Source organism: Daldinia vernicosa (assembly GCF_022497035.1).
Source record: "Daldinia vernicosa strain CBS 139.73 unplaced genomic scaffold F5Y00scaffold_78, whole genome shotgun sequence".
Taxonomy (NCBI): domain Eukaryota; kingdom Fungi; phylum Ascomycota; class Sordariomycetes; order Xylariales; family Hypoxylaceae; genus Daldinia; species Daldinia vernicosa.
The window spans coordinates 74189-98634 of record NW_025953994.1 but is presented as its reverse complement, the minus strand read 5'-3'; the positions used below and the strand labels follow the sequence as shown (position 1 = coordinate 98634).

General features: G+C 45.8%; 2 protein-coding genes across 2 annotated transcripts; both read left to right on the top strand.

Moving 5' to 3' along the window:
* Positions 1-11326: 11326 nt before the first annotated feature.
* On the top strand, positions 11327-13090 carry F5Y00DRAFT_256127 (uncharacterized protein; the record flags this gene model as incomplete). The annotated part of the gene is made up of 2 exons (XM_048010364.1): positions 11327-12889; positions 12968-13090. 2 exons carry the CDS (start codon positions 11327-11329, stop codon positions 13088-13090), a joined length of 1686 nt encoding a protein of 561 aa, XP_047860246.1.
* A 7906-nt stretch (positions 13091-20996) lies between these two features.
* Positions 20997-22606, top strand: F5Y00DRAFT_202346 (ras-domain-containing protein). Its single transcript, XM_048005371.1, has 8 exons — positions 20997-21208; positions 21292-21323; positions 21477-21503; positions 21643-21722; positions 21796-21818; positions 21896-21924; positions 21986-22243; positions 22339-22606. Exons 1-8 carry the CDS (start codon positions 21174-21176, stop codon positions 22524-22526), a joined length of 672 nt encoding a protein of 223 aa, XP_047860245.1. The 5' UTR covers positions 20997-21173; the 3' UTR covers positions 22527-22606.
* The last annotated feature ends 1840 nt before the right edge of the window (positions 22607-24446 follow it).

Genomic DNA, 24446 nt, shown 5'->3' with positions numbered 1-24446 from the left:
GTCCCGAATCCCAAGAGCCATGCCGCAAATCGAAGGCGACGATGGCCTTGTTCTCTGAAGGTTTCCCGGGGAATGTGTACGCGGGTATCATCCCAAGAACCGTCACTAGACATATCGGCGGTGCTTCTGCCTTGCTATCAGATCCGTGTATATGACTTTGCAATGCTGATAGTAGTTCGCCATATTATGAATGATAAGAGGTTAGAATAGATTAAGAACCTCAGTAACCGGAAAGCAAGGTTAGGGGCCTAGGAAGGTACAACAGCGTGAAGGCAGTAGCTATAAAGGTTGTAGCTTACTCGTACCTACCTACATGTAAGTACCTACCTACCTAAGGTATACTTATCAACACTCTTTCCTACATATTCTGTCTAAGCATTTTATTTTATAAACAGGTAGCAGCAGCCTAACAGGTCGTGTAGTTTTCCTTAGTCCGTATACCTACCTCTTAGGAGGTACCTACCTTTTACCTAGGTGCATGCCTAATCTTTCCCAAGGAATATTGCGCTCAAACCTTTTTTTTATTATGTGATCAAATACATTGCGAAATACATTGCAAAATACATCGCGAAATACCTTAGTAATCATATAAGTAAAGCCGCGCACATGACTTCGGAAAGATCCCACGTGCGCTACGCGGGCGTTTCGGTAAATTTTATATTGGTAGCTAACAATATTACAATTTGAACGTAATTAACTAAATAGGTATTGATAAATTTACTGTACTAATATTATTTTATCTAACGTCTCAATAATACGTATCGGCTGTGTGTGTGATAATAAGCCCCCTTTTGCACAAGGATATTGTTATTCCATCTTGATCCGCCATAACGAAGGGCCAGCCCTTGCATACCCCTTTATTAATAGATGCTGCAAACTGCAGTAGTAGACCATCGCAATAAAGACAGCCGTTGTGTTCCAACACTCTCTCCCAGATCTATCACCTTCCGCCACGTTGAACAGCTCTGCCTTCCTTCCGCTGGCGTTCCCGGTCGACCCGTTTGCCAGCTTCGCCTCAGCCTTTGGCCCCAATGGCATCTCCAATCCTGTCGGCGGCCCATCCGCTGGGGTGGCTCGACCTGCATTTCTGGCGACATCACGCTATTTATCAATACACCCGGGACCAAACTTCTTTATGAGGCACCGTAAGATCAGATGGCCGTAACAGAATCGTTCGTCGAGTTGTTCTTGGGCTGTGATCGGCTCGATTTTCTAAGCCAGGCTTACAATTAATATAGTAGAGTATACCCTAGGGTAGGTCTTCGACTACACCATCAGTGCTCGGACCGAAAGTCACAGATCAGAGGTTACCGAGTATTATTTTTATTTTTTAACTACCTAGCCTCATTGCAGGCGAATAGGTAGCCACCCTTATCATTTCTCATCCGCATTATCTTCCTCATCCGCATCATAAATCGTGTCCATAAGCGCGGCTTCTAGCTCTTCCTTACCACCCACTAGTTCTATTTTGCCCTGGCACTCGAGCGATATAGATGCCATCTTCTTATTGAGAGCGTCCATTAGGCTATCACCAGGTCGAGTTTTTTCGTCTTCCTGGCTTCCGCATCCCTTGCTGAGACGAGTAGGCTTCTTTGTAGCAAGTACCTCGCGGCCGATGCGACGCGTAAACGTGAATCCACCGGCATTTTTATTGCCAACCCCTAAGAGAATAGCTCTGATCCATGACTGATAGGTAGTAGAGTGGCCGGGTAAGATGGGCATTCGAACTGAATATCTTCGGACCCCTCGAACATTCCTATACCCTAGTCGCTTCGGTTTCAGTCCGCGAGACATCTGCTGGTAGGTCAGTATTGGCAGGTCATTACTCGGATTGGCCGAAGAGTCGGTGGATTTAAAGTACACTTACGCTGTGGCGATTGTAGGATCGGATAGTAGGAAGTTTCGCGCGCCTTTTATTGAAGACTTCAATGTGTAGTAAAAAAGCTGCGCAACGGAGGCTTGTACACAATTTTTCGCTGGAATTCCTCAGAAAATATAGAGCCTGAGGTATCGATGGGTCTGCGGAGGGGGAAGATGCAGGAAACGATCGAGGCGACAGAGGCTTGTTTGAATATTACCGAGTTAAGAGTAAAGTTCCGTCGCGCTCTTCACCACCCGGGTAATTATGATATTGTTGTCATAGTGAGCGTTGCTGGTTTACGGAATTTCCTCGCGCGAAAATCGCCAAACCTCGTTGTCTCGGTTTCAATCGCGTCCTGGTTTTAATCGCGTCCTGGTTTTAATCGCGTCCTGGTTTTAATCGCGTCCTAATTTTTGCTATGGCAACAATGACAACCTTAATTAAATACTACACCGAACCCCATCAAAATATCTTTTGCGTAATCACATCGAGGTTCCATGGCTGTTTTATCTAAGGGATCTGTCATTAAACGTTGATTTAGAACCTACGCGTCTGAAATAACTTGTCCTTGTCCCCCCTATTTAGTTATATTCATGCTGACTCATCCAGCACACGTCACGTACCTATCATATTAACAAAGGAAAATATGTTCAATTTAATTGAACGCCAGAACGGAATGCATGCACCGTAAGCTTTTTGTTTGGCGAATTTGAAACCCTTTAAGCATCTGCCATTTATATCGATGGGTCTTATGTGTTTACGCTTAACTTGTTTATGCTCAATGCTGTCCTTGCTTCGAGATGAATTATGAGCTGACTGAATGTTCTTCTGAGTTTAGTTAGCTTATAAGTCAATAATAGTATAACTTATGCCGATGACATACCTGGCAATTTATCGTATATCGACATCATTGTTAGAATTTCCAGTGGAATATTTCAATATGAGTCGCTGATCACTAATGATATTTGAAGATATCGGATCATGAACAATCGGAGCCCTGATCTACATGCGCCTTTGCTTGGCATCTTAGATTCTTTCGAATAGTCGATCTGACGGAGTGAATTCCATCCTTGGCAGGGACCTACCGACTATCAGCAACGTTATTACCTAATGATCTCTGCGATCGCCATCCCCATCGTCGGAAAATAAACGCGTGCTTTCAAGTGGGTACAGAAAAGCGGATCAAAGTTGGGTTCTCAGTAAATTCTCAGTATCATATTACGCTTTACTTTCAGGGCAACATAATGGATGTTCAAGTATATTAACCACATAACTAAGAGATATCTAGGAGGTAGTTATGCGATGGTGTGGCACCGGTTAGGATTTTATCCCTTGCCCTAGTAACTAAAAGAACCTTAATTAGAGGTCAACTGACGGAGCGGATTAATAAGAAAACAACTCGAGTACTAATTCTTTACCACGTTTTTTATACAACTTTACTAATAAAAATTATAAATGTAAGGGGCGATACTCAAGGAACTTAAGTGGGTTAATTACCTACCTAACCTCGATCCGAGATCGGGCAACTTGAGTCTTGAGTACCGGCGCTTTCGGTAAAAATGGGGCTAGCCCACGGAGTTATAAGAAATGCCAGACGTTAAATTCGGGGCCGCCTGCTCCCCGTTACCGGGAGGGTGGAGCTGGGAATAACGAGCATCGCTCCTCAAAACGAAAGTGAAAGGGCCGAAATATCCCGAGTTTGGTTTGGTAGAGCTTGCACGGGTCTTATTCTAAATACGATCCGGGAACCCAGGTATGATCTAAGGTATAAACCCAGAGGTATTTGGTACCGCCCTTTTATAAACTTGCAGGTCCTGTAGGTACTCTGATAACTGCCTTGATACTTAGGTATATATATAAGAGTGTAGGCTACGGAGATCCGTTGCGTACATGAGATATCCAGTCCCTTCCTTGGAAAATACCGTACCAAATACCTCAATCTCGCTTGGAGCAAGACCCGTCGAGTACACATGCAAAGCGTAAGCACGTAGCATGTGACTTGAACAGCACGCGGGTCACCGCCATTCCTATCAAAGGCCAATGGGTCTTAGCTGGTCTGTGAGTCTCCCATATCGCCTTGCGGCAAAGCCATGCGTCCGATCTGTGCTTACGGGTTGGCAATGCACTCCGCGATAGCAGGCGACAAGCATTATGTACACGTGTACAGAGCGCCTCGCGTCGCCGGGCATGATGACCTATGATGTTGCATGGTCGATATGTGATCGCTGCGCCAGGATACTTACTACCTTGGCCTAGTCCGTTCGAGAATCAAGTCCCAATAGATTCGGTGTGTGATATGATAGCGTAGAGTATTCATTAGCATACCTAGCAAGTATCTGTACCGGACATGGGGTCAAAACAAGGGTAAGGGTGCGCACAGAGCCCTTACAACTTTCCATATTTGAAAGCCACGATCCCATGCGGAGCCGTTAGCCTTCTCCCGAGAGTATGGTATCATGTTTAACGCAACTTTGGGGTGCTTCAATAGTTACCTTGTTTGAGCAAACAAACCCGTTTCTTATAATCGTCGAGTCCAAGATCATGAGATTACCTGATGTATAACGCAAGTTCATCGTCATATTGAGGCTGTTTGTCAGTAAATGGGAACCACAAACCAACCTCCCTCCCGGATGATAAGCTACGTGGCGCTGAATTTCTTTTAGCTGGCTAGCCGCAATTGAAACTATACTGGATAAGATGTCGATCTGGAATAATTCTAGACACCTTAGGTCTCAGAAGGCGCTATTCAACAGTGAAACATCGTGGGGGTCGTTGGGCTGTGCTATGTCGGTCCTCGGATAGTGAGGTATCGATGACGATTGATAGACACGGTTCAATGTTATTAAAACTCGGTGCCATTAATGAAAAAATTCGACAAGTCGCTTCTTTAACGAACTACCAAGTTCCTCTCAGGAAAGTAGTTAAATCAGAAACTACCTAATCTTGTTAGTACCTAGATAATATCGTCGGCCAACAGGCAGTCTTACCGGGAGAGGCTTGGGACATGTGTAAGCACGTAAAGTCGAAACCTAGGTATTGTAAGATCTCAAACAAGACATACCCTGCATCTTCAGAATCCCACGCCGTTTTCCGCACAGTTTTATGTGGTTAGCGCCGTTCGGCGATAGACTGCTCCGACAAGCTGGTCACTCGTCGGGGGGTCGATGCATTCGCGGTTTGCATGTCATGGGATGGTAATCTTTTCTTCTTCTTCCTTTTTCTTTTTTCCTTTATTTTCGTCTTAGCTTCATTGGGGATTATTCTGCGGTCAGCAAATGCATAGCCAGGCTACTGGAACGGCTCTGTTTTGCAAGACACTAATTCTGGTATCAATTCACGATACACCCGACATTACCTTATTCCAAGTTATCCACGATAGTAACGGGGTAAGCATACAAACTCGCAAAATAGTCCCATCGGAAATCTTCTTACTCGTTTCAAGACCCACCACGAGACGTGTACGTGTGCGCGCGCGTGTGTGTGTGTGCCTTCAGAGCGAAATTTAATAGGGTAAACCACCATCATGTTGCTCTATGGCGCCATGCATGAGGCTGGGGGTTGATTTTATCGTTTTGACGAATGAGATAATCCCCGCAGAATGCATAATTCATTGACTAAGGAAAGGTAGCGAATGCAACTATTGTGTCTCGATAAATTAAACCCATCGCCGCCCCTATATTCCTTGGTCGAGCAGCCGAGATGCATCTGTTAACTATAGTAAGGCTATGTCGATGCAATACGTATAAATATTGCGTTGCATCCTTCCTGCATCTGAGCGTATCAGCCCGGGCTCGTGGATGACTGCCTATCTTGAAAGTTGAGTCTAAATCCGTGGGTATGGTAGGATACCTACCTAAAGGCCAAGCTTCTAGTCCAGGCACGATGGTTGCTTCTGGGGAAGCACGAATCGGGATCCGTTCCATCTATTGTCTCAAAATTGGCCAACCACCATCACTTAGTTCGTTTTTTAGCAAGCCAAAATATCGAGATATGTCATCCTCTCCTTCATGATGAGTAGCAATGTGTAGCACTATGTAGTGTAACCCAACCCGCAGTTTTACGATAAAGCCGCCTTACCCAGCAGGAGAGGAACGCCGAGAAAAATAATTGTCTAAGCAGGGTAAGATATGCGCTGCACGTCCATTCGAATATGAGGCTGATGTCTGCTTCTACCCACCATTGATGGATCCCAAGATCCTACTGTTGGTGTAAGATCGTGGTTTTGATAAACGTGTCTAAGTGTTCTTATAATCTTAGTGTGTTAGAGGGTTTAATCGAGTGGTTGCGCCCGTGTCCGAAGACTCTTGAAGGCTCCTCCGGATCGGAATCCCCAAAAAGCAACATAAAGGGTGATAGTATATACGATCTAGCCAATGGAGACGTCGATGAGGGAATCTGTATATCAGAATATGATCACTACGTACTTGATGTCTTCACGGCATGGATCATCGGGATATTTCTACGCAAGTCGCCGTTTAGCGCCTTAGGTGTGCGGTCTGGCGGTCTGTCCGGAGTCTTGGTAGGTATTCCAACGGTCTATCTTTTGATGTTGTTAAAGACCTAATTCACTAAGCAGTATATTCCTAGGTAGTCATATTCGTCCCAGGTACCTAACTCAATCCCCATACATGCATGTATGGGATGACGGGTGCTGTCTACGCAATTGCCCTTTTTTAAGAGTCTTTATGCTAAGGCTGTGTTACCATACTACGATGTAGGTGTATACCTATATGTAATATCCTGGCACTTGATGAATAGCGTCTCCGAGAAAAGCCGCTAAGGCTGAGAGTCCCGACAAGAGCTAGTGTACAAGGTATCCAGTAGGTAGCATGAGGTGAACCTAAAGCATTTCAAGACTTCTTACTCTAAAAAAGTGGAGGGCATACTCCACTGATAGGAACTAAAGTAGATAGATACATGAGCTGTGTCGATTGCTCATGGGTCGACCAATAGCTACGATAAAGAAGATCGACGTAATCAAATAATTCGGGAAAGTATAGAATTAAGAATAGACGAAACGAAACTAAATAAGATCTACCTTTTCAATATTATAATTATAATATTATATAAGTTAATGCTTGAAATATGACCCTTATTAACATAAGGGGAAATGTTTATCATGGGTACCTACATCTAACGGGTGAGGTCCGCTATTAAACGGTATCCTTGAAATAGCAAACGGTACATTACGTTACTGAAAGTGCCGCTTGTTCCTTTTACTTGATCAGCTCGTATCAAGACAAAGACGTTTTTCCTTGTCCTGGCCGTTTAGAGTTTGACCCGGCGACGCATTTAAAAGTTGGGCACGAACAAAAAGAGTCTAGATGATCTTGGACTTGACCGCGCGTTCTCGGAGAGTTTGCGTGAGAGTCAGCTGCTATAGACTTCCTCTTCTTTCAAAGCGAAACCTTCCACACTTCATGATCCCGTACCATTGAGGATGACTCCAACTTCACCTGATGGCTAGGTGCAGTACTACTATCAGCAGTTATGGACTTGTTGCACACGTGGGTAACTAAATAGGGTATCTTTAGCTGCCTCATATACTGGTAGACTGGTAGATGGGTCTTCCCCAATGGCCCACCTCGAAAAAGGTCTTTTAAAAGAGCCAAGGCTTGTCAGAAGTGAGCCTAAAAGAAAAACAAGTGGGGATAAGAGGTATGTACAATACCTAGGTAGGGAGGTTTACGTAGCATCGGGCTACCTGTAGCTATTTGTGTGGCTTGGCGTTAATGTTGCTTGTCCCCCGATGTCCTTACCAATCATTAACTTCCTCTTACGCCGTCCCCCCGTACGAACCCTCCTTTTCGATAGATGCCTTGCTGCCTGATTTTCACCGGTCGGTCTATAGATGTATTGGATCTGATAAAGAATTGACTACATTTTCTTCGATCAGTAAAATGTCGTTTAATATTAACTTGTTTATACAGTATATACTTAAGTACCTATAGGTATGTCTACTTTTAAATAGCCACGCTTTGTTAAATCTTAAATAATGCCTTCTCTAGCCGGATTGCTATTGAATTTCACAAGTTTCAAGGCACCAAGTATTACCAGATTTAAAATCTCCCCTTGTCCGACTTAAAGTTCGGAGTTGCAACCCGAGTCCTCGATCCCGGGTCACTTACCTAGTACCTTATCCGCGGGTCGAAAACATCTACGTTTTTGTTTACAACAAACGTGCTTCGTAACCAAGTACGGATTCATGTAAAAAAAGATAAGGTATTGGCGATGTAAATGTTTAAACAGTGTTAACTATATTTTACTGGGACTGTTGTTATGATAATAGGTCTTATTGTATCAATACACAACATGGCGATGTGTTCCAAAAGATACTTTGCGAATAAAACATCTAAGTGGTTCAAATTCCGCACCAACTATCGTAGTTTTACACCATTCCGTTTTTGGTATGTATGTCTTGAGATTTGATCGCTAAGGTATTCATCAATTCATATACAAAACCATGTCGTGGATCTTTTTAAGCAATTTAAACAGATCTTGGTCCTCGAAAAGGAAATCTTCGGTACTGTAGCAAGCCTAGATGTCTCGAATTATCTAAACCTCGGTATCACCCCCCAGCTTTGATCCGTCACACCGGTCACTTTACACACTTATACTCTGATTGGTACGATAATCCTGCGCATCATGGTACGAGAAAAAAGCCATGAAGAGGGGGTTCCTTCTGGGTGGGCCATAAAGGTAGCAAGGCCTATTGCATCTTCAAAAGGTCTAGACAATTTTCAGCCTAGAATAACTTTCATTCGCTTATAGCATTTTAAATGATCCAAGCACGTTTCCCATAATTCCTTATTAGTTGTACGACGACGGTTATAATAACCATGTAACTATTGAACCTACTCGCGAAGTTCTACCACCATATCATCCCACCTCACTACCTGGTGGAAAGCTACCACGCAATCATATATGCATTAGTACCTACATATAAAGATGTTGGTCGTACGTGATCGTCTGGTATTCGTAGACGAGTCTTTTAACATTATTGCCTTGGCGATTCAGTAACATCCCGAGCCTCAACCCCCCACGGGCCGAAACGTTCTAACTTTAATGACAACTTATAACGACAAGACGCGTACGTGATCTTAGTCTGACTAGATCTCGTCTCGAACACTTCAAGGCCGTTCTTTATTAAGATTTAAGCATTACTACTACGGAGATCCTATTTAATACGGACTAACGAATACATCAAATATAGCGTAGGTAATGGGAAGAGGAGGGGTTTGAGAAACAGCATGATCACCTACCTAGGTACCTCTTACTGCATTCTAGACCTATTTTTACCGGTAACATCTCGATCGTGCTATGTCCTTTATGCTTGAAAGGTTCCCTCACTCCCTCACACCTCTCGCCTTTCGCATTGCATCTTGCGCTAGTCAACGTTAAAACGCACTCGTCCCATGTTTCTTAGTTGAATCCCAGCGAATGGGAATGTATGGGAGCATGTGGAGAGCGAGCAAGGATAAGGAATTGTAATAGGTAATTAGGTACAGTATAATACGTATGTATATACCTAGGTATATATAAGATGTGGTATCTAAGGTATCATGGTGCCTGTCATCAATTTATTACATGTACATAGAAAAGCTAAAGACCCCCGGTCGTTTCCCGCAATCCCATCTTTTTCTACTGCTGCTTCCCCCCCTGGCTGCTTGGACTAGGTACCTACTATATATGTAGGTACTTGCAGTTCTCGAGCTGCAAGGACACTGCCACACCCACAATTTCGTCTACCCCCGGCAATTAACTGCTTTTAGCGGCGCATCGGCGTACACTCCTGCAGCCGTGCTTCGGGACCAGCAGCTTAGGTGCGCAGTACTAGTATAAAAAAGTACGTACATGCAGACATGTAGGCTCTAGCGTGCACTTGTCCCGAGTTCCATAGTGGAGGGAGTGGAGGGCGTGGAGGGTCTGGGCTGCTGTTTATCTGGTCCTGGATCCAGTGATAATTATGTGCGAAGACCAAAACGGCTTTTTCCTCTTTTGTGATTTCCTAACATTAATAGAGGTAGTTATTATTTTTGGTTCGATGGTTCGAGCCTAGAGAAGAACGCATCGTCAAAACCCTAAGTATATTTTCTCCTTTACTTGTTAATCCGGTTCGTGTATTTATACATCTTTTGACATTGTAAAAAAATGTCCGACCTTGAAATCTACCTAGCCTTAAACAAAGCTCAATATGAGCGGACCTTATAGAGTTTATAGTGCTTAGGTATAGATACCGGCGACATTCTTCTTATAGTACTTAATGTGGGTATGTCAACCTACATACCTAATGCACGGGTATCATGGTCCGAGAGAGAAGTACAAGTACTAGAGGGGTAGCTCCCAAACAGAAGCCGGGAGGAGCGATTAACCACTTACAGGCCTCAAAGTGATCAGTCAACCTTTTCTTTCCCTTTCCCATCGACAAAATCCAAGGGCTAGACACCCATCATATCCTTGTCCATCCACCCCAATCCACCCATCACTGGCCAGATCAGGAACAGCCCTTTTTTCAATATGTACTCAAATAGAGAACCCTCTTTTATTTTTTCCCTTTTCCCTCTACCACCCCTGCAAAGACAGGCCATCTAAACTACTGTACGACAGCACAAAGCCAAAGAGATTGAGAGATTGAGAGATTGAAAGGTCCTTTTTTTCCCACGCCCCCCCATCCCACCACCACCACCACCTGCACCCGGACGTCTCTTTCTCCAAACCCCCAAACTCATTATTATTATTCCTAAATACTTCTCTATCTATCAGCTTACCTTCACACACTGCCTTGCCTTACCATACCTACCCAACCAAAAGACGCGCACCCTTTTTTTTTTCCCTAGTTTATTTTATTTTCATGTGTCTTCGTGGCGACCTGCAACCTGCAACCTGCAACCTGCATTCCCCAGTACTGCCTCCGTACTGCTTGTCTTATCGCGTCGCCCGTTCCTAAGGCATCGTCACTCCTCTCCATTTTTCGCGGCCGCGTCGTCGCCACTTCGAGATTGGACAATTCAGTCAAATCTGTATACAGTATCCTTTCAATCGCGTCAACTAGTAATACACGCCTTACTTAAAAAAACATTTCGCCTCTTCCCATTCTGCGTGCCGCAGCCTGCGGGCGCACCCACAATTTGCTTGCTACTACCAACCCATCGCATCGCGCCAAAGCAAGGGGAATAAAAGCCCGCCACCGCGAACCCGCGACATTCACATCCTGTTGTCCTACGATCAGCGCGATCGTCATCTACATCCTCGGCCGCGTATTGTCATAGTGCCCCAGAAATCCAGGCACCTCTTGTAGGGCGGCCTACCTAATTGCATGCATCTCTTAGCATGAACGTGGACCCAAGTACTTCAAGTGTAGTTTCAAATACGTCTAACAAATCCACCTTATCTCCTTTGTCGTCGTCGAGCCGCGCAAGTCCTTTTCCTCCCCCTACGACCACGGCTACCGCCACTAAGACCGCCATGGCCGCGTCCGGCTTTCTCCCTCATTCGCAATCGCAACCTTTTAGATCCAACGCTGCGCCCGCTCAGTCGTCGCCGTATCCTCTATCTATCGGTACCATGCACCATTTCGAACGCGATGCGAATACTAAGCCCGTCGGCATGCCATTCGCCGCGACTCCCTCTCCTGTATCGTCTGTATTGATTCGCCGTTTGCCAGCCGACACGACCGAGGAAAAGCTCAGCTTGATGCTTCTCTTCTCACAGGAGTTGGTTGGCATCGAAATGCTTCCCGCAGAGCAATCGGAAGATCCAGGTTTTCGGTCTGCGATTGTGAGATTCAAGACGCCTACCGGAGCACAGCAAGCCAAGGACATGCTACACGGCAAATCTATAAGCTCAAGCGACGTGGATTTAATTGTCGAGATTGTATCAGGTAGCCCTACCGCATCTAGAAGATATCCGATTGATGGTACGATCTCTGCCCCATCTAGCGCTCCCTCCTCGACGACATCTTCCGGCCAAGCCTCGCGCCAATCATCCAGATTCAACGGTCCGTTTCAGTCCCTAGATAACATATCACCACCCATGAATGGTTTATATGGAAGCAACGAATTACCGAACCCCGAGTCCAGTGCGCATTACCAAAGCCTCTTCTCACCGCAGTCACCAATCGGTAATCACCTAACAGAACGCACGCGCATCTCAGGCAAGACTCTCATTAATCACGATGTTGCAGAGGATGATGAGACGCGTGAGCTCCTAAAAGATCCGGTTGCTTATGCCGAGAATGGTGCAACGCAACAACGACGAGCTACCGCACCGCATCTACCCATTAGTCGCATGGCCAATTTATCTCTGAATACGACGACCAGTGGCCCAACATCTCTATCGCAATTTGCACATCCGAGCATGACTCCCTTATCTGCGCACGGCAATACCATGTCTCCAACTGGCATGAATAGCGCGAGTCACTCAATGAACTTTCAGATGGGTAACCAACACTACCAGCGCCATCACCATTTTCCGCCTGTGAACCCTGCTGACCAGAACCCGCCATGCAATACGCTCTACGTTGGTAATCTCCCGATTGATACGTCTGAAGAAGAGCTTAAAGCTATGTTCTCCAAGCAACGGGGCTACAAGCGTCTTTGTTTCCGGACCAAGCAGAACGGCCCGATGTGCTTTGTTGAATTTGAAGATGTATCGTTTGCCACCAAGGCACTACACGAATTGTACGGTACACCTCTCCATAATAGCATTAAGGGAGGGATTCGTCTTAGCTTCTCCAAGAATCCCTTGGGGGTACGTTCTGGCCAGTCCCCAGGGCAAAATGGTCCCAGTTCTTTGGCGGGTATGAACGGGATGATGACGGGTCCCGGAAACGGCTTTACCAGCGCTAACGGCCCCCCGCCGGGTCTTGCGGCCCCTCCTGGCCTAAGTCGCATTACTTACAATGGCGGATCAACGACCCCTATCAACCCGAGCACGGCGTATGCAACCTTCCCTCCTTCCAGCAGCAGCAACGTATGGAATAGCTCATTATATAGTGGACCGTTGTCGGCCGGTGGTGGTTCTTCCGCGGTCAATGGAACCCCATCAACATTCCCGCCTTATATGATGGGGCGATAGATTAAGCTCTACCTACCGAATCTATGATAGATGCGTGCCTTATGTGTTTCGAGGATCGAATATTGGCGTTTAGGAAGGCATTCGAGACGGGAGTTCCGAGCGAACGGTATTTCGGCTCTACGAAATTTTGCTCGGTTGATAGTTGATAGTTGATGGATTTGAGATCCTCGATCTTAGAGGTTGCTTGGCTAATGGCTGCATGTGTAGTTGCATTTGCAAATGGGGATAGTGGTTATGCATGGTTTCAAGCGTCGGCGTCGACTTCTTTTTTTTTTTCTTTTTCTTTTTTTCATTAATATGATTCCCCTCGGCGAACCACCGTGTGGTTACCGGTAGCCTGGGAGTTTAGAGTCATATCGGTGTTTTACTTAAGACTTGGTCACAGGAGGCATATTCCGGTGTTTGTTTCACTTTGTGTTGAGCGGGTCATTAGCATTATGTTTCTGCTTATAGCGGCCGCCCCTCGCTTCCCCTATCCCGACATGAACGGTTTCAAAACGATCTCGGCTATGGATTTGATCGAGGCTGTTATTTATGGGTTTGTCGCGTTGGCCGAACTCATCCTCGATGGACCACGTCTGGAATGGAAGGGCGAATCGGTTGTTGTATTATTCATCGGTCTCTGTTCAATATTTGAAGCATGGCGAAAAGAAAAAAGACGATTTATCTGGCGCGCCCATCTATATCCAAACCAAAACTTAAAAAGGCGATACCATTCATCTACGCGCGGCATTGTCAAAATTATTGGGCGAAAAAAGGGTTGGGAACTGGTGTCAGACGGAGCGAGGAGCATATACACTTGGATCCTTCATTATCTTGGAGCTCAGGCGGGCTGGTATTAGGTTTACGTGTTCGGCAGGGCAGACAACCGGTGTCATAAAGCATCCAGCATCTCAAGAGAGGCCGATATTTGATATCGTGGGGCAAAGAAACAGCCTCTCGAACATCAGCATTCCCTGACTTATATTAGCATAGCCAGCGTTCTTCTCCCATCTTCGATCGGCGCATCATCATCTTACAAGAGAAGGGTTCTCTTCGGTTATTCTTGGAAGTACATGCAATGAGCGGGGGCAAAAGCGACGGAGTACTTGGGGCATGGGTTTCTATATCTTTGCAGAATAGGCATGGACGGATCTGGAAACCTGGTATATGGCATAAGGCATGGAAAGGGGGGACGAGTCCAGCAAAATGAAGCAAGACATAGGGGAAGACTGGGTTTATCTTGCGGGGGTTATTTGTTGGGCTTTCCCATTATACCTTTTGTCGCCGGTGTTCGTCATTTTCTTGCCTCACTTGACGCGTTCTAGTTGATGGAACCAAACAGGCCGCGTCAGGCATCATCATCACGTTTCGAGGCAAGCTAGAGGGCGGATAACTATTTTTTTCTTTTGGCCGCTTCTCTTTTTCTTCCGTTTTCCTCTGTCGTCGTAATATAGCTAGCGATTTTTAGACGGTCACCTCGATTCACATCTATACCAGAAAGGAAGCATCTATCATATCTTATCTACTTTTATATTTTTACTATCTTCTAAATTTTCCTTCTTTTTTCTTTCTTCTCCTGCATCCTGGATCGTCTCTATCATATATTCCACTTTCTTAACCGTGTAAAATCATCTAAACTAGATGTCACCTTTGCTGAGGCTTAATGTGTAGGAGGTCCGGGACGGGGATGGTCGGTCGTCGTAATATACCAATCTGTCCGCAGTTTGGAGCGAGCGTCCAAGCGCGGGCCGGAGTTAGGTAGCAAATACCGTGTACGTATGATAGGTGTGCGTGGATGAGTTAGTAGTTTGGTAATTTAACCCCGGCGTTACTGCTTCCAGAGTATTAATGGTTTGCCTAGCAGCTTCTTGGTTGCTGTCCGTAAAGTAAAGTCTTTTTATTCGTCTCTTTTTTCCAGTTCGTGTTCGTTTCTCGTATCTTTCTCTCTGTGAGTTGCCTGCCGCCCAGGATGGACTTGCGCTGCTTTATAAGCACGGGATCTATGTAGTAGTAGTAGTAGGGTGCCATCGAAGTAGATTGCCGCGGGACCCCTTTGCGATGATCGTAATGTCCGCATATGACGCGGGACGGAACGCCACGTGTATATAGCCGGCCGCGGGGCCGCGTTCGCGTGGAGATGGGCGTGTTCGGGGTGGTAGAAGATAGGTAGGTAGGTTAGTTGGTTTGAACGCGTCTCGTCGAGAGTTGGGATGACTGACCATCGGTTCCGGAGTTTCCAAACTCATTTCGTATTTACCTACCTATCCTTGCCATCGTGTCTCCCGCTGTCGCAGCGAGTAGAACTCCGAATACGCTAAGTAGATTAAATGGTATGCTCTCTAGGTACTTACTTAGGTACGGAGCATCCATCGTCTTTTACCTTGAATTGTGTCCTTGCTGGAATTGTTGTAACGCGTTTACCTACTTCTTCTTCTACCTGGTCTAGGTAGTTAGTATCCTTTTTTCGAGACTGCGTACCAAACTTTTTGCTACCAACCATTGAGCCATATATTGCTTGAAGAAATGTAAAGGCCGGATTGATATTGTCTTATCTTGCTATCTCATCAAAGCAGTTGGATAGTATTACGTACCTTAGGTAGTTTGGGACCCGATGTTCCTATGAATACCTACATGTGTAGTAGTCAAGCCAAGTATGAGCGTCGTCCCATTTCCCCCGTCAGGCCATCAACATGCCTTTTCTCGGTCGCTCGACAGCCTTCTCGTATATGTAGGATAAAGCTTTCGTATCAGGTTTTTTTCTTTTTTAGGAGGATTTCCCTGTTCGGACGGAAAGAAGATTAGGTTGAGACGATGTCAACGTCGCATCTTGCTGCTACCCCTGCCCTGCCCTTTCTTCATCCAAGGTTGCGAGACGATGGATTTGAAGTCCTTCCTTACCGTTGGTCTCATCCCGATCCCGCGACCCCTGAAGGATACAACCTTTCCACGTTATATATTGCCGTACCTACCTACCCTAATAATCCAACTTGCCCATCGGGTTCCCTGGAAAGTAGGTACTCTGAACGACTCGACTACGACCTTGAACAGGAGTTGGGAGCTGGTAAGCATGTTTTCTACACAGCGAGCACTTCGTATTTACGCGTGTAGGTTCCGTAGCAGGACACAGACGGATCAGTAAAAGGGAGCAGGGGATATCGGAAGTCTCTTCGGCAACTATTTGCCCTATCTAGTTGCTCGTAGAGCTTTTCGGCTTCTTTTCCTCCGACACGGATTGTGAAGATACCTGCTCGGTGAGGCTACCTTTTTGATAGAGTATCTACTCATAAGCCAAAGTGAAGGCCCGGCGTCGCTGCCCATCTAGCCGTTCAATAAGGCACTAGGTAAGTCACATAGGGTTAAAGAAGGCTGAATGTGATAGACGGATGTAAACCGGTAGGTAGGTTGTTGATACATAGGGGAATGGGGCCGTGGCCGCTTCTATCCAGCTTGGTCGATTCTCTTTATCCAAAGAACGCCTGCCGAAAGAAGACATCAATATTTTCCAACCGTCTTCAAAGTTTTTATATGATGGGTAGTTAAACATTTAGATAAGAGTTCAGACTTGGGGAAAATGCAAGTTGGTTGTAGATGTAAAAGGACTCGGATAGTCGAGTCCTCTCTATGGAACAGCAATGTTCATCTTTAAGTACTTATTCACTTTTAAGTAAAGGGGGTTTCAACAGAAGTATGGGATGTAGGTAAATTTAAATTATAAGTCGCAGTCCATATAGGGTGAAAATGTCCCGAGTTAAACTACCGAGATCCATTTGTAAATCCGTCGGTCTCAGTCCCAAGTGAAGATCTTCAACCGGCGCGAAAACTAGTACGTAACAATTTAAACTATTAAACCTTGGCTAATGACCAATGTTGTGCCACAAAGGCCGTAGACGGTAGTCCTACGCTCTTGGGAGGGATGCTTGCTACGAGTTTACACAGATATTCGAATGAAGATCAAGGTAGTACAGAGAGGCGTACTAAATCCGTCCACCATAATCTATGATACTCTCGAGCTACGCGTATCCCGGTGAGATAATATCGGACCCTCGGAGATAGATATCGATCCAGGGAGCAGTGGAGTATGGCAAGACTTTGCGAGGAGGATGTTGCTAAGGAAGCTGAGCTAGGAATCGGGAACTTTACCAACGGGTTGACTAAATGGTATGATACGCAGCGGCTTGGGGGCCGAATCTAGGACGACTACCTATGCCTAGGACTACGGAAGACGTCCCACTTCTCACTTTAAGGACTGCATGCTCTACACTAAGATGTTATTGAGATTGACCAATATAATAGGTACAATTAATGGCTAGAAAACCAGGTTAAAGAACCATCATATTATGGTATAGATTCGTTAAGTTTGTATTATATGATCGGCCACAATAGCTGTCCTATCAACGTCAGCCCGCGTGAGAATGAGGCTTCTCGTAAGCCACAGGTTTACCCCCACGTAAAACGTATTCAAAAGTGGCGGGTAGTAAAGAACCAATTCAATACTACTAGGTATACCTATCGTTTTCAAGATATACTCAGACATATGTGGCTTAAAATAAGTCCCCATGCAATAATATACTAAGTTATACGCTAATATGCCGTATGCGGTCTCGGACTCTCGGTATAAGCCGGCGCGCGTCGGTGTGGTTTTCAGCTGTAGAGAATACTTGCTTTGTTCCACCTCAGCTAGCAGTACTTCAGCTAGCAGTACTAGCAGTAGTATAAACCCACTTAAACTGCTATTCAAGATTTGTCCTAGGTGGAAAGCTCACGACGTGTCGGAGTTCCCATGCTATACTTTTAATAGTATAGCTTGCATGTCATTTCCTATGGTAGACACTAGCGGTGCGGGTACGGGACAATGACGGGCGTCGTTCCGGAGCATAATTCAATCGGAATCGCAACCAGCCGATGGTTCGGACGAGAATTTATGAATGAGTATCGCTAGACAAGCCTTAGCTCCCCCTAGGCTTGTTTTTCGTATACTTAGACATATACGAAAGGTTGCGCAATGCTTCGATATTGTCGATATCGAGTATCGGGATCTGATGTAACTCGAACTCCAATAGCGCTTCGATACAACGTCTGGTCTCTTTGAAAGGTAAAGTCGAACCTGAAATGAGCTGGACCGAAACAGCCCCAAGCGGAATACGACACGGCTCATATAAGAATACCATGAATGGGCCGGATGGAGCCTCGAGGTTTAAGTCCAGCATGGCCAAGAGGGCCTAACTTATAGGTAAGGTGGGGGCATGCCACTTACTACACATTAAAAACTCCGGGGAGCTAGGTCGACCACTTCCGACAGTCGTGTCAACTGGGATGTGCTTGCTCGAGCTGGATTTTTAACTGGCGGTGGAATCCAAGTTGAGTTATTAGAATGCGCACTCGTCTTTTTACCGACATGGTCTCGAGGCGATAGAATAAATAAAATGCAAGGCGCGCAGCTGGTACCTGTCAGGTGACGGCTCGCAACGCATGGATACAATATCTAAGCTGCTAAGGCAGGTAGACATAGAATATCGTAAGAGTGGAGGTGGGATGGGACCATCTATTTCTTTTTTGGGTAATCGATGAAGGGAACACCGATGGTTCCTCTCAGAGCCTCGTCCGGGTTCTTGAATGCGCGGGATGAACCATACAACCGCTACGATTAAGTAGTTGGTGCAATGTTGGCGCATCGGAAGCGCTCGGATAGGCAGACAGCTGAACTGCCCAATATTTTCACCGACACGTACTGGATGATACTTGATTATTAAAATGCGATTTGCATCTTTCAGCCCAACCAGAGGGCTTGTGCAAGGTTTCGCCGCATTCGAATTAACCAAGCTTCGGTATTGGTGGGAATACCATCCAGATTTGCCAACTTCACCCGGGCATTTTTCGAAACTGGACAATCCATGCTGCCATGCTGCCACTATGTATGCTACCAGCGGAGCTGCACCAAGCGCGGACGGCTAGGCCGTGAATAGGAATGGCGTGAGATACACCCAGCATCCGGCACAAACAACGGGCTTGTCTATGCAGGGCTGACCCGCTTAGGTTCCTCTCCTAGCTGTTGCGAGGTCCAATGTTGTTTAATAACTAATCCGTCTGCAACTCCGAGTTGGAAGTTTTGCGTAGAACGACCTCATCCCTAGCTCACTAGCATAGGCATAGAGGTCGTCTTCGCCGCGAAAAATAAGATTAAGAGTGAATATAAGCAACGTAGTATCTTACAAGTTATCTGACAAACCGATTGAAAAATGTACGAGGCAGTTTCAGGTGGTTCGTTGGGAGGATAAGTAAATATAAAAAAGAATATGAAAAGGGGCGTCAGGATGGAGGCACTTAAAGTATGACGCAGGTAGGATGTAAATGAAAGATAATAAATAGACTACCAAGTTAGACTCGAATCATGCCTCGATTGCTTAACTGATACAAGGTTAACTGATACAAGGGAGGGAAAGTTTACGTTACTCAAGATAAAAAGAGGCGGGAGGATTCAAAAGTTCAAGAAGAAAAAAATAAAGTCTAAAAAGATTGTTCGTCAGCCTATTGGATCGGCGTGGGGATTGTACGACAGTTATCATGCACTCCATCCACGGGGTAGTACTTAGGTAAGTGTATGTAAGTAAGAAGCGTATAAGTGGCAGTGTAATAGTTGCTGTGTACGACCTAATACTATGTAGAATGCATCGTGCTTGCAATTGCTAATTGCTGCAATGTAGGTAGGGTCCGCCACCAGCGCTTAATGTATGTAGGCCTACATACTACCCAAGTGTAATCCGTACGCATGCAGAAAAGACAGATAGCAACTACATCTGCCGCCGTTACTACCCTATACGTTGGTACAATACCTACTATGTACCTTATGTATAATCTTACCTGGTACATAACCACTTACCTAGGAGAGCCTAGAAGGAAGCCTAAGCCGCCCCGAACTACGTCGCTCCCCTCGATACTACAACGTTAATAAACGCGCCCACCACAAAAAGGCGGGCCGACCGTGCCAAATCTATTTGTACCGCTCTTTAGGTACATTGGCAATTACGCATCACACATTAAGAGCCTTGGAAGCTGCTATCCTACAACGAAGGAAAGAAAGATATATATAATATGTAGCTGCTCGGCTTCCTTTCTCAAACATATTTTTAATCCTTCACCTTTTCTTTTGCAGCCTGCAAAACTCGACCTTGACTTTTTAAATATTTCTGTAACTTGTTGGCATTAGTGTCGGTTAGTTGTTATTTATTAACGTGCATCTTGTCAAAATTCCATCTGACCATCTTTTTACCCATACCCATTTATCAATCTTTCCACTAAACTACCTATCTAGGTACAATACCCAGCCAGACCAGCCCAGCCCAGCCGGACCGGGGTTGCATATTTTTTTTTTTTCCTTTCCTTTTTTAGGGGTGTACTGGCCGCATACATATACATATATACCTACATAGGTTAGGTATCCTACCTCTTACAGACATATTTTCATCACTGTGCGTATCTTTGAACCCGTACCGGTATGTGCCTAGGTGCTCAGGTGTAATGCTGTTGCATTTTCCCATCCATTTTCACCATTTGGTTCATCTCTTGTCCATCTCTACCTGTCCTGCCCGTCCCATCTTACATGTACATACCTACCTCCTACATGTAATATACCCCTCTTTTTTGGCCCCCTAATAACCTGCTGTTCTGTACTTAGTCCCCGTTTATCTTTTTTTCCTTTTACATCCTCTCACGGCCCACGGGTGTACCGAAGAATCGCTGCGTCTGATCCCTTTCCCTGGTTCGTCGCTCCAAGCAAGGAAAGGGGGCCAGCCGCGCTTTTATTTTCGTCATCCCCGTCCCCCGTCCCCCGACTTTAACCAACGCGGCTCTTTTTGATCTGATTGTTTCTTAAGCGGCTACCTACATACATATCTACATACATATATACCTCGACCTAACTAAGGTATCCGCTTGGATCCGCTTGACTTTATCTTCCGTCAACACGCCAACGCCAACGCCAACGCCAACGGGCCAACATCCAGAAGCAATACATAAAACATTTTCCATCCGCCGCTTGGATGACGATACCTTCACCACTACACACCAGCTAAACCCCATCCCGGCCGCTGCTTTGTTGTTTGTCGCTTTAGTGATAGACACGAGCTGACGGGCTGCCGGATTTTGCTCTGTTGATCAATTCCCCGACCTCGGCGCCTCTGATGCGCTTTTCATGAAATCCGGAGCTTGAGGCTAGCTTTGGAGCTTAAGCTGAAGCTGTGGCCAAAATTCGAAAAACATGCCTCCTCCGAGACAAGGCCGTTATCAACCTGCGTTCGTCTCCCCTGTCGCCTCGGATTCTTGATCTATTCATTTTATTATGGTCTAAGTAACTAACGTTCCAATTCTGCGAGCAGCCGGGAATTTCACGTTGTTGTGCTAGGTGCAGGTAAGGCGATTTTTATTGTTACTATTAACCTATTCCTCTCATCAACCCAGCTGAGGTGTAGGATCAAGCTTTTCTTTTTCTTTTTCTAGGTTTACTCCATGTTGAAACTTTTTTTTTCTTTGCTTATGCGTAACCGCCGCTAACTTCTGCTAGGCGGTGTCGGGAAGAGTTGTCTTACAGGTAATCATCCCTCCTAGTTGCAATTGATTCCGATTGGACCATCTTGGATTGAAACGAAACGCGATCTATTTACGCCTCGTGCGTCATTCTCTGCGCTAAGAGCCTAATTGCTAATGGGCTTTTTTTTTTTTTATGATAGCTCAATTTGTCCACAACGAATGGATTGAGAGTTATGACCCGACCATTGAAGACTCGTATCGAACCCAGGTGGCCGTCGATGTAAGTGTAACTCTACTCATTATCTCTAACCCGTTGGTTTGGGCGTAAACGTCTGCTGACATATTCGGACCAGGGTCGTCAAGTAGTTCTGGAGATGTAAGACAATGCCAACTACAAACATGACCCACCATTATTTTCTTGCTGCCGTTCTGGCACATACTAACTAGAGATAGTCTGGATACTGCAGGCACTGAACAGTTTGGTTAGTCATATTACTAAATTCACCATTTATTCGTAACTACCTAATACTAACTCAGTTCCAGTTGCTATGCGGGATCTGTACATGAAGACTGGTCAAGGGTTTTTACTAGTCTACAGTATCACTTCAAGTTCGTCGTTAACTGAGCTGGCGGGGCTTCGTGATGAGATCATCCGTATCAAAGACGACGAGAACGTGCCAATTGTTATCTGTGGAAACAAGGCCGATCTAGAAGACCAGCGGTCCGTGCCACGCACCAAAGGCTTCCAAATCTCGGAGAGATGGGGTGCGCCATACTATGAAGCTAGTGCTCGGACGAAGAGTAAGTGCATTTACCCACAGTTCTTCCCCATGCATTCGCTCCTACCCATACTTGAAGTTCCATGGTCATAGGATGGCCAGACTAATACTTCAAAGCAAACGTTGACGAAGTATTCATCGATCTATGTCGACAAATGCTACGAAAGTATGATGCCGCGGAGCCCAACGTCGAGGATCAAGACGACAAGTTCGATCCGTACTCTATATCCTACTATAAAAGGCGAAGGCGGAGAAAAGACGGGGAGCGAGGTTCAAATCATCGACCTAAATGTGTTATTCTATAATTTCTCTAGTAGCTTTCACTCAAGAGCTTATGAGGAATGTGGGTGAAAGTTTGCACAAGGATTCAGTTTCACGGGACGTGCGACTCCTAGACGTCAAAACGCCTTTTCGGGTTATAGAATAGCTACTGGTTTAGGTGCGAATACTCTACACTATGGAAATTCAGGCGCTTGTAACGGTTCCTCGAAACGAGGACGACAAGGCTCTAATAGGGTTGAGACAAGCTTTCCAGAGAGGCTTCTCGGTTTCATATTTTGCTAATATTTTGCTACGCTTCTTCGGACCGACATTTGATGGGGTTTCGCTTCGACGATTCCTGCGGCGAAGATCCTTTCGCATTCTGGAGCGAATGTTCAGGGTTATGGGCGGGCTTGCATGTTCATCGTATTGCATGGGGAGGGCATAGTATGCATACATCACGGATCAGCAGACGAACGACAGCGTTCTAATCTCGGACATGGGGCCTACATACATATGTAGGCTCCCCGAGTTATCATGCCGACCGTTTATTTTCTGCTTTCGGGACATTTGGGTTTCGATGTGGAGCTTTTATCTTGTGTTTTGTTTTCTTGTTGAAGATCCGGACTGCGCAGGCAACCTACATACTTGAGAATCCATTTATGATACTACGGCACCTACACTTACTTACCTTACTTGTCACAGAGAAATAGGCATTTCCACCCCAGAATATATATACCCACTCTGGCGCCGGAATACTCGATACCCCTCTTTTGAATTAGGAAGTGATTGGAGTAATGTGATTATTTATGTGATTTACGGAATATATGCTAGCTACTTAGGTAGCTTAGGGATTTGGACTCGGGGATTAAGACGGCATCGCTCGGCAGTTGACCGACTTGTTGGAAGGAAGTCTTGGGATACCTTGGCCTAGACGATCTCGACTCGTATAACGGGTTGAGCTTGTACGAAAATAGATCGAGGTAACGTCCGAGGGTCCAAGGTAGATCTCATCGCTTGGACCACCTGACTCGTGCTCATCACACCTAGGTGGGCGATTTCGGCTCACCTAGTGTAGATAGAGCCACAGCTGTCGAAACCACGGAATACGCTAACTAACTACTCTACATACATATGTATATCTCTTTGGCCCCCGCCCTGCAGTACTAGATCAACATGCACAGGTGGAGCCATCTACCTATTTGTATGTATGCATCGTATGGTGGGCACGCTTTCCGTGTCGAAAGAAGCAAATAGCGGCCGGAATAGGAAAGGCAGTCGTCCGGAAGAGGTTGGGCGGCGGGGTGGGGGGATGCAATCCACGGCCAAGTTTGGGTCCGCTAGCACCAATGTGGGCGGGTGAGGCTTAAGACTACCTATGTAGTTGTATGTACTGTGCATACATACATACATAGAAGGGCACATGCGCGTCGCTTGGAATGTGCGAAGTCGACTGACCGACCGGCTCGAATGGTCTTAATCTGTTCTTGTTGTACTGGGGTGCTGGCTCTTTTGCGCATACATACTGTGTCTGCGACTGGAGGAGGGATGGGATGGGATGGGATGGGAGAGATGGTTCGTCGTCCGAGGGCGGGCTCCGCTGACCCGGTTCGGCTGGATCTAGCTGTATACATACGTGTGTATGCGTTTATGTATATATGTATATGCGCGGCTAGATGTCACGAGGCTGGCTGGCTGGCTGGCTAGGTTAGTTGTTTTCTTGGGCTGCGGGTATAGTGTATATGTGGATGTAGGTTACGCATGGTGAAGAGAGGGGTTATATTTACGACATCCCTCGCTTAGGTTATCGTCTAACGCCCGTCTAGCATGAATGCTTGTAATGTGTTCATCTGGCGCCGATGCCTAACGATGCTGTGTCTTGGTCTTAATTATATATGTGGACAGAGAGAGTGATCCTGATTCCTGTGTGTGACATATATTTATTTAGGTGTGTAACTAGACGA

Bases quoted from the DNA above. Each gene is read 5' to 3' on its own strand.
- F5Y00DRAFT_202346 (XM_048005371.1), top strand. From the start codon at position 21,174: ATGCCTCCTCCGAGACAAGGCCGTTATCAACCTGC. The intron at 21,324-21,476 runs GTAAGGCGATTT...AACTTCTGCTAG, and splicing joins CGTTGTTGTGCTAGGTGCAG to GCGGTGTCGGGAAGAGTTGT. The intron at 21,723-21,795 runs GTAAGTGTAACT...TATTCGGACCAG, and splicing joins GAACCCAGGTGGCCGTCGAT to GGTCGTCAAGTAGTTCTGGA.